Here is a 16,721-nt window from a genome sequence, read left to right as displayed (position 1 = left end):
GACATGGTTATGGTATCACTGAGTCCACAGATGTGATGCTTTCAGGGAAAGTGTGGCATCAGGTTGATGTGTAGCTGGGAGTAAGTGATATTTTCTCATGTTGCCAGACAGTTTCCAGAGCTGTAATTGTAGTGCAACTTCACTTAACCCCTGTTATTTTTTGCAGCTGTACTCAGCTTCCACACAGATCATTATGGTCTCATCTTGCCTTTCAATTTACTTCACCTTAACTGAGTGAATTATCTCCGATGGAGGCAGCCAACCTTGTAACCTCAAACGATGGCCCAATTCTCCCATTCCACCCAATCTCCTAAGTATCAATGGAGATAGTTACATCAGACCTCGTGAACTGGTACATTTCACTGCAGCAAATTACACTGAAACTGTGAACAAAGTAACTGCGACATCTTCCATTAACTTTTTAGTGGCACACTTGAAGGCCAGGAAATGGGATTTCTGGGTGCTGACATGTTGAATTTTGGGGGATAAGAGAACTTTGATAGAAAAGGTTGGAGCAGGTGGAGCGTGCAGGAGAGGAATCAGGGTCCAAAGATTATTTGCCACACTAATTATTAATAAAGCAGCAAGTTCAGCAAGTTCTACATGACCCCTTCGGGTTACACACATTATCTATGTATTCATACAGGTCAGGGTGTCACGTTGCTGATTCACGCTGACTAACTGTAAGTGGAGCTTCATCTTGTTTTGCACTCAAAGTGTTGTGGAAAAATTGCCTCTTGCTACGTTGGTAGAAAAAAATATGAAATAAGAGTTTTGAACATAGAAATATTTCTGAAAGAACAGCTGTTGTAATATTCATAAACAGTGGAATTTCATCTTGGGGGTCAAGCAAACTTTCACTGGGTAGAGTTCATTTCAGCAGGTTATCAACCAGCAAACTTGAATGACAAAGGAGGAACTAAAATTTTGAAATATAAAAATAATTATTTATATAAAATTATTTTATATTTATTATATAAATAATAATAAAGTATTAGCTATTTTATTTATCTATCATCACTGTATTCATGTTGCAGGCTAGCTGACTAACTTGGACAGATAGCTAATGGGCTAGTATGAGCAGTTCAAACTTGGTCAGCTGGGCTAATTAGCTAAAGTGGGTTAATTTGCATGTTAACACTGATTACGACCACATAAGGCCCGTTTCCACCGCAGGAACTTCGGGGTAATTTTACAGGGCCGAGGCCGTTGGTGCGTGTCTCCACCGCAGGAACCACCCCCGAAGGACAGAGATCCGGAACTTTTACAGGGGCTAAACAAGTCCCTGCCTCGGGGTAGGTGCTCAGAACGGCCCCGAAAGACTCCTGGCTGGGGCTTGGGGTTTACTTGGTGCTGATTGGATATACTCAAGGAGGGATGTGATGTCCACAGAAAGCAACAAAATAGCCGGCATTTTTAAAACTCAGCAGACAAGGGTTAGCTCGTTCATATAGCTTCCACTGCCATGTAAACAAACTCAATAACCGGTCCGTGAAAAACATATTTTTTCCGTCACGATGTCTAGAAAGCATCAGGCTGCAGCTGACAGGGACAGCTAACAGCAGCAGCAAAGCTAACATCAGGACATCATCTGTTAAAAGCCTCCCGTTGTCGGATACGACATGAAACTACTCCAGTTAGCTCAATCATGTTGTAACTAAGACATCCGCTGGAAAAAATCTTTTTTTCACGGGCCACTTTGTGAGTTTAGTGAGTTATTACAGACACCGCTATCAGCTAACAGCTAACAGCGTCCCTACGCCACTACGTCGCCCCGGTCAAAATGGTCGCGCAACGATTACATCACATCCAGAGCCCGGTAACTTTACAGGAACCTTCCTCCTACTCCGCTCTCTCAGTGGAGACACGGCGGTTCAGAGGGCCGAGTGAGAGGACGTTCCTGTAGTAGTTCCTGCCCCCCAAATAGTACCAGGAACTTCTTCAGTGGAAACAGGCCTATAGGTTGTTTGTTCCTACCCTCAACCCTCAACCCTCAGGGGTTTTTCCAAAGTTAATCTGTGATTTACGCAGTTTGGTTAGGTTTAGGCAACACAACTACTCCATTAGGTTTAGGAAACAATCATGGTTTGGGTATGTTTGTTGCATAACTTGCATAATGTACGTCACGCTTTGTTCCTTTTTGCACTATGTCACCTGACTTCCTCCTTTGCTCCTGTCATAATAACTATGACCACTAGAGGTTGCCGCCGCACAATAAAGGTAAACAAGGGTTGTAATGTAAAATAATGGACGTAGCTACCTTGCCATCACCCACTGGTCCCATTTTGAAGCCTCGAGTCAGGCATTACGGCCGCCGCCATCTTGTTTTTGGAACCAGAAGTGACTATATTTAGGTGAGAGGGTGGAGCTGTGGAGGAGCAAGGGGTGGATCTGACTCATCTGACTGAGAAGCTGAGGACACTACCGGCAGACAGCCTCTTACTTAAAGACGCCAGCCCTTAATTATGTGCAACTTTAAGCCTTGAACTTTATGTACGCAGATGAGTTATAAAAAAACAATATCTTACCTCGTGACATTTTCACTAGACTTAAGACTACATTTATTTTGTATAACCCAAGACAACAAACTTGCCTTTACATTCAGTTCAACATACAACACCCTTAGATCCTCCATTTGGATAATGATGAACTACCTCCCCAAAAAAACCTTGAGGAGGAAATAAATTAAAAACAACATTGCCAAGGATGAAGGCAGCCTGTCATAACACATGCTGATCGTTACGTAGCAGCAGCTTTCCAAGTGCCTTTAATAAAACCAACTTGGCCATGATGAGTCCATGAATAAAGAAAATTCAAGTGGCTGGTGAGAAGGTAAAATTTGTTCCCGGGGAGTTCAGTTTGAGAAATATATCCATAAGTCTGAAGGCTGATCCAACACCAGAATTGTGTGCGACAATTTTCAATATTATAACACAAGATCAAACAACTCTGGCTGTCACACTAGAAATCATTTTAATTTCTGTCTTAGTATTTGTCAGGTAAGCAGCAGACCAGTGACATTCATGTTAGAAGGTATTTCACCAGGAACGTGCTGCTGGATGACACTGTGGCTTAAGTTTAGCTAGGTTCAACTTTTTGGCTCTCTGGCTTGGCTACAGGAAATGTGATCAAACCAATGATTCTCCTCCAGCCTTTGAGGGGAGCTATGCCTGCAAAGAAATTTTTGTGACACCAAAACTGAAGTCTATAGTTTCCCAATATGAGGTCAGATTTGCTTTGTGTTTATAATGAAGACGCGTTATCTTAGGCTCACCTGGGGGCATTCAACACGACTGCACTCGGCCCTCTGGCACAGGACCTGACCCCGGTTGCAGGTGCAGAACTCACAGCCTGTACCGTTCCACATGTCCCCGTGGTACCGCACCGCGCCCTCGTACAGGCAGCTTCCCTTGGCAGCGGCGCATTCATCACAGCAATGACCAGCACGCTTCACTTTGGTCTGACCCTGCAAGGAAGCAGCACAGATTGTGTTTGTTTGGTTTTCATGTACAGTACAGATGACGGGAGTGAAGGGATGCAAGCTGAGCTGTGAGACAAGACAAAGAAAATCCAAGGAGCTTATAAAACTGCAGTTTTTGTTTGTGCGTGTGTCTCAGCAGAGAGAGATAAGAGGATGAAGTGTGTGTTGCATTATTAAGGGAAAACACACCAAGCAGTTTAAACCAGACATTTCTTACAACTTCATTTGAAAGTGCTGAGAGGTGTAGATTTACTGACGCCGCAGATGTGACTCTTCCACAGCTGAGAATTTGAGATCCTCTGTATCTCATGCAGACACTTCATGCTGCTATAGGAAACTTCTAATTTCCTCTCCAAGTTGAGGCAGGGTGTTCAAAGTCTATCCAAATCACAATAATTAACAGAACAGAGCAGGTGGTTATTAGCTCAGCTCCTTTCTCCTTGTATCTCTGCTTATTTCAGAGGGGTGGTTAGAGGCTTTGTGTCCACTGGGATCCTGTCTTTGCACTGCTGGATTCACATTTTTGTTTCACTATCATCAGTGGAGGGGATGGGCCGGGAGCTGAGGACATTGTTACTTTTGTTTTTAGGTAAAGTTTTAAAAAAATATGGAAACTTTAAGTAAAAGAGCAAAGAGCTTCAAAAGGGTTTCCACTGGCTTCACAGTAACAGCAGGAAGCCCGATAAGTGCTTCCTCCAGGCAAGTGTTCCCTCTTTATAGGTTTTATAAGAGCACATAAGGCCTTAATGCTTCTCAATAGTTTGTGCGTTCGGTATTTAACATAGACTGTAAAAATAATGGACATGGCTACTGTGACATTACCCACTGGTTTGTGGGCTGCCGTTTTAAAGCCTCAAGTTCAGCATTACAGCCGTCGCCATCTTGGTTTTTTGAAGCCATATTTGGGCGAGAGGCTGGAGCTGTGCAGGAGTGAGGCGTGGATCTGACTGAGAAGCTGAGGATAGTTTCGTCTGACAGCCTGTCACTCAAAGTGGCACACCCTTATGCATAACTTTGAGCCTCGTTAAAATGTAAACAGGTGATTTATATAAATTCATCCCATGTATAGCTGTCTGGAAGAAAAATTAGCTATAGAGACCAAATTGTTTTTGTACCAGGCTGTAAACATGTTTATATCATGGGGGTCTATGGGGATTGACTCACTTCTGGAGTCAGCCTCCAGTGGCCATTAAAGGAACTGCGGTTTTTGACACTTCCTTGTTAGCTTCATTTTTCAGCCCCACATTGCCACGTGGTATTTAAAGGTAAACTATGCAGGACTTGCAGGACTACTACTTGTAAACTTAGCCAGCGAAAGTGAAACTGAAAGCCAACCCCAGTCTCATTTTGGAACAAGCCTTGTCTGCTTGGTGCTTCACTCTGTTATATTTGTGGCGGGTTTTTTCAGGTGCTGTGTCCACGGTGTGCGTAGCGACCTTGCCGTGCCCACAAATGTCCTGAACACAGCAAAATAATTAGAATATGAAAAAATACAGGCAAGTTTCTGCAGATAAATACACCGCTACACACTTGGAGTTAGTGTGTGGTAGTGTTTGTTTAGAGTGGAACTAGTCCATAGCCATTGGTAGCTTTGTCACCTTCTACCTATGCCAATCCTCAATGCCTATGTGCAGTTTCACATAGATTGACCACGTCAGTGAGTAGAAAAACGTGGGACAGACAGAATGACACACTGACAGTTTCAGTGATTAGTTTTAGTGATTAGTGACTTAGTCATACCAAAAATTAGAAAACACCAACATTGGTCCACAGGGGGAGCCACAGCGATCGGTCGCATTTTAGCCATTTTGAAGCATTTTTCTGTTGTTATAGCGCCACCCAGTTGCCAATTAGAGTTCAATTTCTCCAGTCACCTTGAGGCGTCCTGTTCTACATATGGCGGTTAGGCCTAGATAAGAAATGAGCTCTCTAGCGCCCCCATTTTGTTTGATGGGGTCAATAATGGAGGGGTCCCCTCAGATTATGTGTGGTCATATGCCTACAAAGTTGCGTGGTGATGGGTGAAACACTTGAGATGTTATACGCCTTTATGTGATGAGCCACGCCCTCCGCAATATTCATTGCCTTATAGAAGCTCAGTTTTAGTAAGTTTTCCAACTTTTGCCAAGAGGGAACTTTAGATATTGCTCGCTAGATTATGTTCACCCAGTTTCATGCAGATCGCTCAAACTTCCTAGGAAGAGATCCATTTGAAGTGTTTTTCAAAAAATTCAAAATGGTGGAAAATCTATATAAACGGAAGTTATGGGTTCTTGAGGCAAATGTGTTCCTCATGAGGAGAGGCATCTCTGTGCAAAGTTTCATGTCTCTACGACATACGGGGCATGAGATATACCCATTCAAAGTTTGCAATTTCAGTCGGTTACTATAGCGCCCCCCTTTGGCCAATTGATGTAATATTGAAGAAAGGCACTCTTGCGCTTCAGCCAAAAACACTGGATCGGTGCTCACAGCACAGGACAAAATAGTAGACAGTAAATCAAGTGGGCCACTTCAAAAAATGACTGAACTCAAATGAAAGGAGGCTGGAGCACTCGATAAAATTGCAGAGCTTTTAATAGGGTGCAAACAAACTGACGTTTCAATGCTACTGCGTCTTCTTCAGAGTCAAAGTTTGACTCAAACTGTGAATGTAACTCAAACAGTTTACTGAAACTGTTAAAAACTACATATTTGTGGGCTGTTTTAAAAAAGTTTACAGCTTTTACTTACAGAAAGTCATGCATCTAAACCCAGCAAGGTAGACTACTGCAACAGTTTCTGCCCAGAAAGACCATTAAAACCACTGCAGCACATTCAGAGTGCTGCTGCAGCTCTAACAAGAAGCAGGGTAGGTATTTCTGGCACAACTTCACCTCTTTCCAAGGTGCATAAATAGAGGAAAAGTCTGAATAGGTCAAAACTCCAGCAACACTTTATGTGCAAAGACCAACTGTACTGTCAGACCAATGTGTTTCAGCTTGTGACCTTCATCAGGGTCGTTAGTTTAATTCAAATAAGGAGCACTTTTCTTCTTTTCTTAAAGGTTTTTAATGGTTTAAGTTTGATTAAAGCTTTTATAGCACTGGTGCTGGGTTATAAATTACTTCATGGCTTCAGGCTAAAATACATTTTGCTGTGCTTAAAGAATATAAACTCAGCTGGGCCCTTAGATCTTTAATCAGCTGGTCACCTCCAGTCAGAACCAAACACAGTGAAGCTACATTTAGCTTCTCTGATTATCTTAAATATTTCCCAACTTTTGTCCATTTAAAATCAGAATTAAAAACTTTTCTTGTGCATATGGTTTTTCCATTTCTCTATTTATTAATGCTGTGTAACTGCACGACAACTTGACCTCCTTTATATAGCCTACAGTATGTAATGTTTTTAGTATATTTTGATTTTGTTTAATCTTTTATTTTAGTTGTCACTTGTATGTAATGTCATATAATGTATTTGTTTGTGCATTGCCCTGAAATGTTGTTGTTGTTGTTGTCGTGTCTGGATTGCGTTTTATGATCCTCCCTGACTTTACTAACAAGAGCTCCGGCACAGAATGGAAACTGCGAGCTCAAATTTGCATACAATTAACAATTAAATGTCAGACAGGGTGTGTGTGTGTGTGTGTGTGTGTGTGTGTGTGTGTGCCCTTTGTGTGTGTGTGTGTGTGTGTGTGTGTGTGTGTGTGTGTGTGCCCTTTGCGTGTGTGTGTGTGTGTGTGTGTGTTAACAGAAAACATTTCTGTGTGGCCTTGCATAAGTTTAGTGTCAACCCAGAGCCAAATGTATCAGGTTAATTCTGCATGAAACTGAATTTCAGTGAGTGTGTGTGTGTGTGTGTAAGACTACCCACCTTCTCACAGGTGACAGGCTGACAGGTGTGTGTATGGCATTTGGACTGACCCCGGTCACACACACATGTGGTGCAGGTGTTCTTCTGCCACTGCTCGCCATGCTGCCAACACACACACAAAAGATACACACACTTAGACCATTTCCAAACCACACACACACACACACACACACACACACACACACACACACTTACACAGTCTTACACACTGTGAATCACAGGCTGTTTGTAGCAAAATCAAAGCTCACTTAAATCCAATGACGTCTTTTCTGTGTGCTGCTACAGAGGTGTAGAAAGCCTAAGCAGTGTGAATGGCGCACACACACACACACACACACACACACACACACTTGCTGTCCGGAACAAATACCAGCTATCAAATATCAACATGAATCTTTCTAAGTTCAAAACCTGAAGGAAACAGGAGCGGCAGCCGTATATGTTCAACCTGCACACACGCACACACACACTCACACACACACACACACACACACACACATCTACACAGAGGTATTCACATTAGTATAATTATACACATTAAGCTTCACCCATCAGGGTAAGGCACTGAAACAATTAGTCAATGAATTAATTAGCCATTTGAAGAGACAGTGAACACTTCTGATAAACACTAATGGAATTACCAATTATTTAAAGCTAACACCTGTTTCTGTGTATTTTGGTGTATTTTTATTTCTTCTAAATATTCATATGTGTTGCCATGATGAAAAAAATGCTTTTTTTGTTTTCTCCTTTTTTGAAAGCTTTTTTTTTAAGCAGTGGACAAAAATGCTGGATTCAGGTTTATCTAGTAAAACCAGTACAGACAAAACCAGTAAACAGCCCAATGTTTTACAGCACAGTGACATAAAACCAGGTTACAACACTGCCAGGTGAATTACTGTATATTGCAGAAGACACATGCCGCTTGGAACATGCAGTCAGGCACTGGGTGCTTCTTTTGTGCCTTTTTTGAGCCAGCTTTCAAGAGCGCTGCGGTAGGTTGGGTCTGAGGTTGCTAAGCAACCTTAAAATGCATCGTATAGTCTATTAACCTGAAATCCTGAGTGCAGAGCTGATCTTCTTCCAGGAGCTGTTTAGAAGTGTGTAGGTCTATCGTCCGTGGGACAGATGTAAAGCTCTGGGTAGCCCTGCGCTAACATGATCAACGCCTCCGTGTTTATTAGACCGAATATTTACAGAAGAAAGGAAAGATATCTGTTGTGCCCTGAGACAAACAGAGTAAAACTTTTGAACACTCGGGACAGTGCTGCTCTGGCGCGTTAATCTGTGATTAACCAGTTTAAATGTAAAAACAGAGCAAATGTGATTGAAATGTGTAGTTTCTTTCGAGATATATATTCTGTTGTTTAAGCAGCATTTAAATTACTATATTTAAATGTTCAGCTGTACTTCATTAACACTGTCCTGAGCAGAATTGAACAGCTGACCGGTGCAGAGAAGTGCGCTTCTGGTGTGAACAGCCAGGGGACTGGTTGTACAACCATGGACATACCAGGGCGCTTCAGTGTCCAGTGTTAGCATGGCATTGATTAGGATCATAAAGAGTTGTTTAAACATCTAGACTACAGTACATATAACTGTTACTTTTCACGTTTCAAACCAAGGCCATGTTAACGCTGTACACAGAAGCACCTCCACTGATATGTCTGTGGTTGCACAAGCAGTCACCTGGCTGTTCAACCAGAGGTGCATATAAGCTATAAGCTAAGTTAGCTATAAGCTCATTTTCATCTGTAGTCCCTGGGCAGGAAACAAGAGAATAATTTCTCTGCTAAAAGACACTATTATATAAAAAAAAAACACAATTACAAAATGGAATATCCTCATGACAGGACGGCTTCATATATAACAAGATTTCATAATGTTAGAAGTCATAATGTTGTGCTCCTCTGTTCTTTTCTAATCCCACCTAGAGCTCTGCCTCTGTGTGTGTGTGTGTGTGTGTGTGTGTGTGTGTGTGTGTGTGTGTGCTTGTCGCTCTCTAGTTAGACACAAATATGTGTAATAGGTTGCATGGGAAGCATTTTCTATAATTCACAAGAATCACATCATTTATATCATATCTAATATATCCTTTATAGCATTCATTATAGATTACAAGTGAGTGTTCTTGCCAGATTTGCCCGCAGCTCATAAAATAAATAGACTAGACACTGATAATACTGCTGCAGATCGTGAGCCGGTTGCTGAGCTCTGTGCCTCAGTGTGTCCTGTGTGAACAGCCCAACTGGTTTAAGGAATACTCCACCCACAAAATGACCATTTGTAAATCAGTTAGTCATGCCATGTTACCTTGAATGCTGGAGGAAAAGTTCATTCTTCTCACATGCTTCCATGGAAAACAGCAAACATATTGATTTATTGATTAATTCTAGACATGTTTAACAACAGCCAAACTACCTCAAAACATCCGTTTACATACAACTTGTACTCATTTCCGATGATGATGATCCAGTCGTAAACACATTTTCACTTAAAAAATGGCTGTTGGCTGTTGTTAATCATGGTCCGCTGTCAAACAATACATCAATATGTCTGCCGTTCTCCGTGGAGGCGTGCAAGAAAAACAAAGTTTCCCTCACAAATTCAAGGTAACGTGACACGACAAACTGATTTACAAATGGTTATTTTGCAATTGAAGTGCTCCTTCAGCCTGGGTGCTGAGAGGTGCTTTGTGGCACTTCCACCTCCAGTGTGAACCTGCCCAGTTCTAACCTTGATGTCTTGTGATTTGCAAAAAGTCAAATCAGTGCTAAGCGAGTGGTGATGGTTCAGAAAGAGCCATGGACAGGATAGAGACAGTGTTGATCTGTGCTCTCGTTCCCTTGTTGGGACACTGAAGTGAAGTGAGACGGTCCCACAGCGGCTCCACGCCTGATGTGTTTTGAACCTTAAATACGTAATCTGTTTCAATTTGGGGTCAACTTCCTGTGGTTGTCAGATTAAATCCTCACTTCTCTCCTCGTCTTTAGCCTTGAAGAGCTTGATTAAATATTGACTGTAGCCTGGAGGATGCAAATTAATTCATTATTTCACAAGAAAGAAGACCTTTTTCACTGATATAACATTTATCACAGCCATTTGTCAAAGGGATCAAAACCCTGCAAGTACTTTGTAGAGCTCCGTGAACATCTCAGACCTGTATTAAGTATATATGTGAATTAAAGCCAGAGTGAGTGATAATAAACTGAAGCACAGATCTCTTTGTAGAAGACTGAAACTTACATTTGGTTCAATAAGAGTTCACACAGCCTCGTTCTAACCTGAGCAAACATGTTGATCTAATGAGATGTGAATACACAGCTCTGGACATGTTTAATGTGAATTACATCCTTATCTTTGAAGACATTCTTCACACAAGGCATTTGCAAATACAAAGACACACAGAAACAAAAATGATAGACAGACCCAAAATGATAGGTACCACAATTTTATGGTGTCTAATAAGCATCAGTGTTCTCAACTTGGGGTCAAACCAAAAATAAGGGGTTCCCAAAGCTCTATCTCTCTCTCACACACACAATTTGAAACACTAAGCTCCCCAAAGCACACGAAAACACACAAAAGTGAACTTTAAATCCAAAAAGTTATTTTAATTTTTCAAACTAGATCTCGATCTTTTAACAACTTAAAGTCTGGAGGATGAAAATGAGTTCATTATTTCCAAAGAAAGAGGACAATAATTATCAAAGAGATTACAGCCAAGTTTTTACCAGTGTGGGATTCACATTTCCAACATTACTGCTCTGACTGTGGTGATAGAAAATTCTTTGTTCCTATTATCACAAATTTGACTGTTTGAGGTGAAACGTGCTGAAAATTCGCCCAGTGCTAGCTAGGATAGGCTAGCGATAACAGTCAGTTTCATCGAGCCACACTCAACCAGGCGTTCAGACACAAACTGAGTCAGTCTAGCTGTGACCGACTTACTAACTTCCTTGCAAATGACAAAATGCAGGTGGTACTTCATGTTGCTTTGCTCTCTCTCTCTCACACACACACACACACACACACATTAACAGTATAATGTGCATGTCGGTGCATGCATGTGTGTATTTCTATAAGGATGTGTTTGAGTGACATATATCATTCTCTTTATTAAATCACAGATTGAGATGTCTTGACACACATCTGAAGTCCTGACCACGCAAACATGAGCATCAGTGTGTGTGTGTAGGCATGTGCGTGTCTTAAGAAGACACACACAGACATTAGACTGGATGGGACACCCAGACATGATCAAAGGAGATACTTGGCAGCCAGCAAGGGAGGGAGGGAGAGAGAGAAGGAGTGTGTATACTGTAAACACAGCAGGAGAAAGCAGGAGCAGGGCAGATGAGGTGATGCAGACTGAGATTAGAGGAGGAGAGGAGAGGAGAGGAGAGGAGAGGAATCAGGGACAGAAACAAGGAAAAAGGAGGAAAGAAGAGGAAACAAGGAGAGGAAACAAGGGGAGGAAAGGAGACAAGGAGAGGAAAGGAATCAGGGACAGAGGCAGGAAAAACGAGGAAGGAAGAGGAAACAAGGTGAGGAATCAAGGTGAGGAAACAAGGAGAGGAGAGGAGACAAGGACAAGAGAGCTAAGGAGACAAGGAGAGGAGAGGAAAGGAATCAGGGACAGAAATAAGGAGAAACAAGGAAGGATGAGGAAGCAAGGTGAGGAAACAAGGAGAGGAGACAAGGAGAGGAGAGGAGAGGAGAGGAGAGGAGAGGAGGGGAGAGGAGAGGAGAGGAATCAGGGACAGAAACAAGGAGAAATGAGGAAAGAAGAGGAAACAAGGTGAGAAAACAAGGGGAGGAAAGGAGACAAGGAGAGGAAAGGAATCAGGGACAGAAGCAAGGAGAAACGAGGAAGAAAGAGGAAACAAGGTGAGGAAACAAGGAGAGGAGAGGAGAGGAGAGGAATCAGGGACAGAAACAAGGAGAAATGAGGAAGGACAAGGAAGTAAGGTGAGGAAACAAGGAGAGGAAAGGAATCAGGGACAGAAACAAGGAGAGGAGAGGAGAGGAGAGGAGAGGAGAGGAGAGGAGAGGAGAAAGCTTGGACTGCTTTCGTCTCAATATTAAACACACACACATTTGTCAAAGTCTTGCTGTCATCACAACATATCCTAACAGATTGTGCAAAGAAACACAAAACAGTATAAAATGTGCCAGGTCATATAAGTACAGATTTATAAGCTGACATCAGCTGCGCGCGCGCACACACACACACACACACACAGTTACCTACCTGGTACTGTTTCCCAGCAGACAGACAGGGGTTGGACACACACTGAGGACAGCAGTGGCCTGGCTGGATCACCAAGTTCTCATGCTGAGGGACGAGGGGAAAAACAACAGTCAGTAAAGACAGAGACAGACAGATGGTCTATGATACTTGAACCAGTGAGTGCAAATCCACATTCTTCTTCTGTGGTATGATATAAGTCTACCACACAGAGCACTGTAAAGATGTGCAGTGACAATATGGCCAGACATTATGGTGAATACAGTCTTACTAAGTGTTACATATGATCAGTAACAGTCTCATCTTTGTGCCTCCAGCACAGAGACAGAGCTATGTACAAAGTCTGGAAATCGTCTGGAGAAATTGCGAGTGTGCTGCTGTGAAACACACCTTCCAACAACTCTAACGTTATGTAACATATTACATCTTGTTCATCTAACCTGGGAATCGAAGAGAAATTTCCACGACTGCGACTGGAGAATTTGAGAACTGTGGTTTTAAGGAGCAGAGTAGTACACACTGGAGACATCATGTGACTGCATGTGGTGCCTCCAAAGTTTTGACTGTGGTCGACGAAATCAACCAATCACAAAACCAGCTGAATCTTGGATGGATAGGTGGCTAGCTCTCTCACTATGCTGCATACTTTATGGCTAAAACTGGAAGCGGGAAGATGGGTGCTGAAGGTGCTGCTGTGAGGGGCAGCTGTGGCCCATTAGGTAGAGCCGGTCGTCCACCAATCGGGAGATCAGCGATTCAATCACAGGCTCTTCCTGTCTGCATATCGAAGTATCCTTGAGCAAGAACCCCAAATTGCTCCCAATAGCTGTTCCAACTGTGTGTGAGTGTGTTGAAAACTGAGTAGCAGGTGGCGCCTTGTATGGTAGCCTCAACCACCAGTCTGTGAATCTGTGTGTGAATGGGTGAATGGGATCATAGTGTAAAAAGCACTTTGAGTGGTCAGAAGACGAGAAAGGCGCTATACAAGTGCAGGTCCATCCATTTTACCCTCTACTGACACGGGGTAAAACAACACAGTCTGTTAATAGTTGGCTATTTCAGCATAACTAATGCACTGTCTAAACATTTGTTTTAAATTTTGAACAGAATATGATAAGGCGCCTGTCAGAAGATTCCTCTGATCTAATAGAATCATCATGTCAGGTTTAAGTGTAAGGTCAAAGTCAACTAAACTTGGGGAGAGATTTAAGGTAGCAGGAGCACTCAATAACGCAGGCAGGCTGAACAGGTTGAAAAAGACACGAAATTGCCAGGAAAGTTTTGAAGCTGTTTTAGATCCATAAAATTCCTTGGATGCAAAGGACTTCCTTGGTGGGGGCATAGTCATCAGGATGGAGTTTTATGGCAGCAACTAATGAAGCAGAGGATGAACGGACATTTGATTTTCCCAGGGCACCTGAGTGGCTTCATGGAAGAGACAACAGGATGTCCAGCACCACTTAAAATGAATGATAGAAATGTTTGCACATGCAGTCCAGAAAGATAATGGCCCAATCCCAGTACCCCCCCCTTGTCCACTACCCCTTAGCCCTTGCCCACTACCCCTTGGTCCTCAAAATGAAGCAACGAGGGGTAGGGGTACAAATGTTTCCCTAGGAATTGGGACACCACTCACTACGTCACCGCGTCGGTTACGTTCATACATATGTAACTATTTTAAACAGGAAGCTGCGAGCCATCTACATTTCCAACTGGCATCTACAATGGAGTCTCATTCATCCTACCGATCGCATTTGCCGCATTCATCATGCTTCGTTTGATGAACGACAGACAACAGGGGACTTCTGCTAGCTAGCTAACCAGCTAACATTACGAGGCAGCATAGTTATACTAGCTGGCGTGTTATCGTAATGTAAAAAGTCAGACAATTTTGCAGAACAGGACAGATAACAGACGCCAGATAGTGCGAGCTAGCTAGCTAGCTAACAAGCAACCTGACGATGGTAACGTTAGCTATGTATGAACTTTTTTCCCCGTCTCTTGCTCGGTGGTAGCCATGGCAATGTCAAGTCAGCATCTGAAATCCCTCGCTCCTAAGAGCTAGTTTCATACCCACTACCCCTCGTTGTGCCCCCTACCCCTACACGCAAAAAGGAATTGGGACACCACTACCCCTCACAGGAACGCACAAATGTAGGGGTAGGGTCGGGGGGTGGGGGGTGGGTATTGGGACGGGCCCAGTGTGTCTGAGGCGAAGAAGTACACATTCCTTGGACCAGCAGCTGATAGAACCACTGGTGTTAAGAGCCATACACATGCTGTGTTTTTTGCGCCCTCAAATTCATTGTTTTCAGTGAAGATGCGCGGCAGGTGCACTACGCCAGAGCAATGCCGCCACGTTGTGGATGTGTTCCTAAGGACTCATTTTTCAGGGTATTACAACTACGCTCTGAGATGAGTTCAACTTTTGGAACGCAGCAGGACGCACCCCATGTCATGTGACGAGGACCAACCATTATAGTCGACAGATATCTTTGCATTCTTCCGTAATTATCAGTCTGTGGCAAATATGGAAAAGTTGATCATTTTGGTGCAGGGCTGCCAGAGCTCTACATCTGTCCCACAGATGATGGGCCACACACAATAGGCTTTGATACAATGCTTGTTAAGGTTGCTTAGAAACCTCCGACGCAACCTCCCACCGCGCTCTTGAAAGCTGGCTCGAAAAAAAAAAAAAAAGGCACAAAAGTAGCACCCAGCACCTAACCTTGTGTTTTCCAGGCGGTTAAAGACGCGGCATGTGTACGGCCCTCAAGTACATCTGAGCTCAAAGATGAGCGTGTGGCATTTAGCCTTTGAGTGGTGGCGTTGCCTTTCGTCACACTCCTGAGGGATTTATTTTAATGTTTCCACCTCATTGTAACATATAATGTACCAGTGTGATTTGGAGAAAAAAAAAAACAAATCAAAAGTCTGTATTTGTGAAAAATTGCTCTGAGTGATGCGACAATAAAGCCAGCAATAAGGAATGTAAGAAGAGAAAACAAGGTCATCTTTGTCTGGTGTTACATACATGGCTTCCATTCCCATTCTAAGAATAGGCGTATAAATATGACAGATAATCAATTATGTATTGATTTAAATGTGTTGTTTTCTGCCCTGACTTCTGGATTTCAAGGCAAATAAAGCAGATTTCACAAAAAAGCACAAGTGTCAGACTGTTCCTTCAACATCCCATGCCAATAGATTCACTGAGTTTGAACAAAGTCAACTGAGATGGGCAGGCACAGAGCTGGTGGAACTGATAGCATGGACATCATTAAAAAAAAACTGTGTGTTATATTTCCAGAAACTCACTGGTTTGCAGGCCACTTGCTGACACTCTACAACTGAACACTGGACGTCCCCGTTGCTGCAGACACATCTGGAACATTGGCTGGGCTTCCACTCTTCACCGTCTCTGTATACAGTCCCCTGCCAGGAGCAAGACTCTGACACACACACACAAACACAGAATGAGTAAACAGTGATAATGGTTGTCAGGTAATGAGCTAACTGTTGGAGCATTGTTTGCCCTCAAACTCACTGATTTACAATGAGGGGGGGGGGGAAGAGGTCGCTAATTAGCTGCTAACCGTTGGGATGCATCATAGCTGCTCCAAGACATCATTAGAGACGAGATTAACCTTTCAGCTCGGCTCCAGCTGCTCTGCGCACTCTTAAAAGTCAGGGTTTGTCGTGACAACAACCGTTCTGAGTGATCTCTAAATAATCCACTGAAGACCGGACCAGTGTTGAGGTTAGTACATCAAAAACAGCAAATTAAAATATAAAGGGTCATCAGAGTTTCAAAATAGGCGTCAAAAAAATATAATGAATTGAACAGGATTTATTTATTGATCTAAGAGGATTGTTTGTTTTATGGTTGTAATTTGGAAAATCATTAAATGATGATGAGAAGTCACCAGCTATAGCCAATTTCCAGCAACAATCACACCGACACACAAAGAAATAATGCTCTGTATCACTCGCCACTGTAACCCTGACAGCATTAATCAATTTACTATATGAAAAACATTTATCTCCTTGGTTAAGATTTGCATCGGGAGCGTTTACATTTTTATTGCAGTTTTGTGTGGTTGGATGCACCAAACTCACATCGTCTGACTTTAG

At 42.8% G+C, this 16,721-nt stretch overlaps 1 protein-coding gene across 1 annotated transcript in view; it reads right to left on the bottom strand.

Moving 5' to 3' along the window:
- fras1 (Fraser extracellular matrix complex subunit 1) overlaps positions 1-16,721 on the bottom strand; it is a 411,473-nt gene that overhangs the window by 256,284 nt on the left and 138,468 nt on the right. Inside the window, exons 6-9 of the mRNA XM_078170455.1 lie at positions 15,906-16,039; positions 12,591-12,674; positions 7,337-7,438; positions 3,275-3,466 (exon numbers count right to left, since the gene is read on the bottom strand). Coding sequence (XP_078026581.1) covers positions 3,275-3,466; positions 7,337-7,438; positions 12,591-12,674; positions 15,906-16,039 — 512 coding nt within the window. The remainder of the gene's footprint in view (positions 1-3,274; positions 3,467-7,336; positions 7,439-12,590; positions 12,675-15,905; positions 16,040-16,721) is intronic.

This window comes from Epinephelus lanceolatus, chromosome 9, assembly GCF_041903045.1.
Source record: "Epinephelus lanceolatus isolate andai-2023 chromosome 9, ASM4190304v1, whole genome shotgun sequence".
Lineage (NCBI taxonomy): Eukaryota > Metazoa > Chordata > Actinopteri > Perciformes > Serranidae > Epinephelus > Epinephelus lanceolatus.
This window is presented reverse-complemented; position numbering and strand designations above follow the sequence as displayed.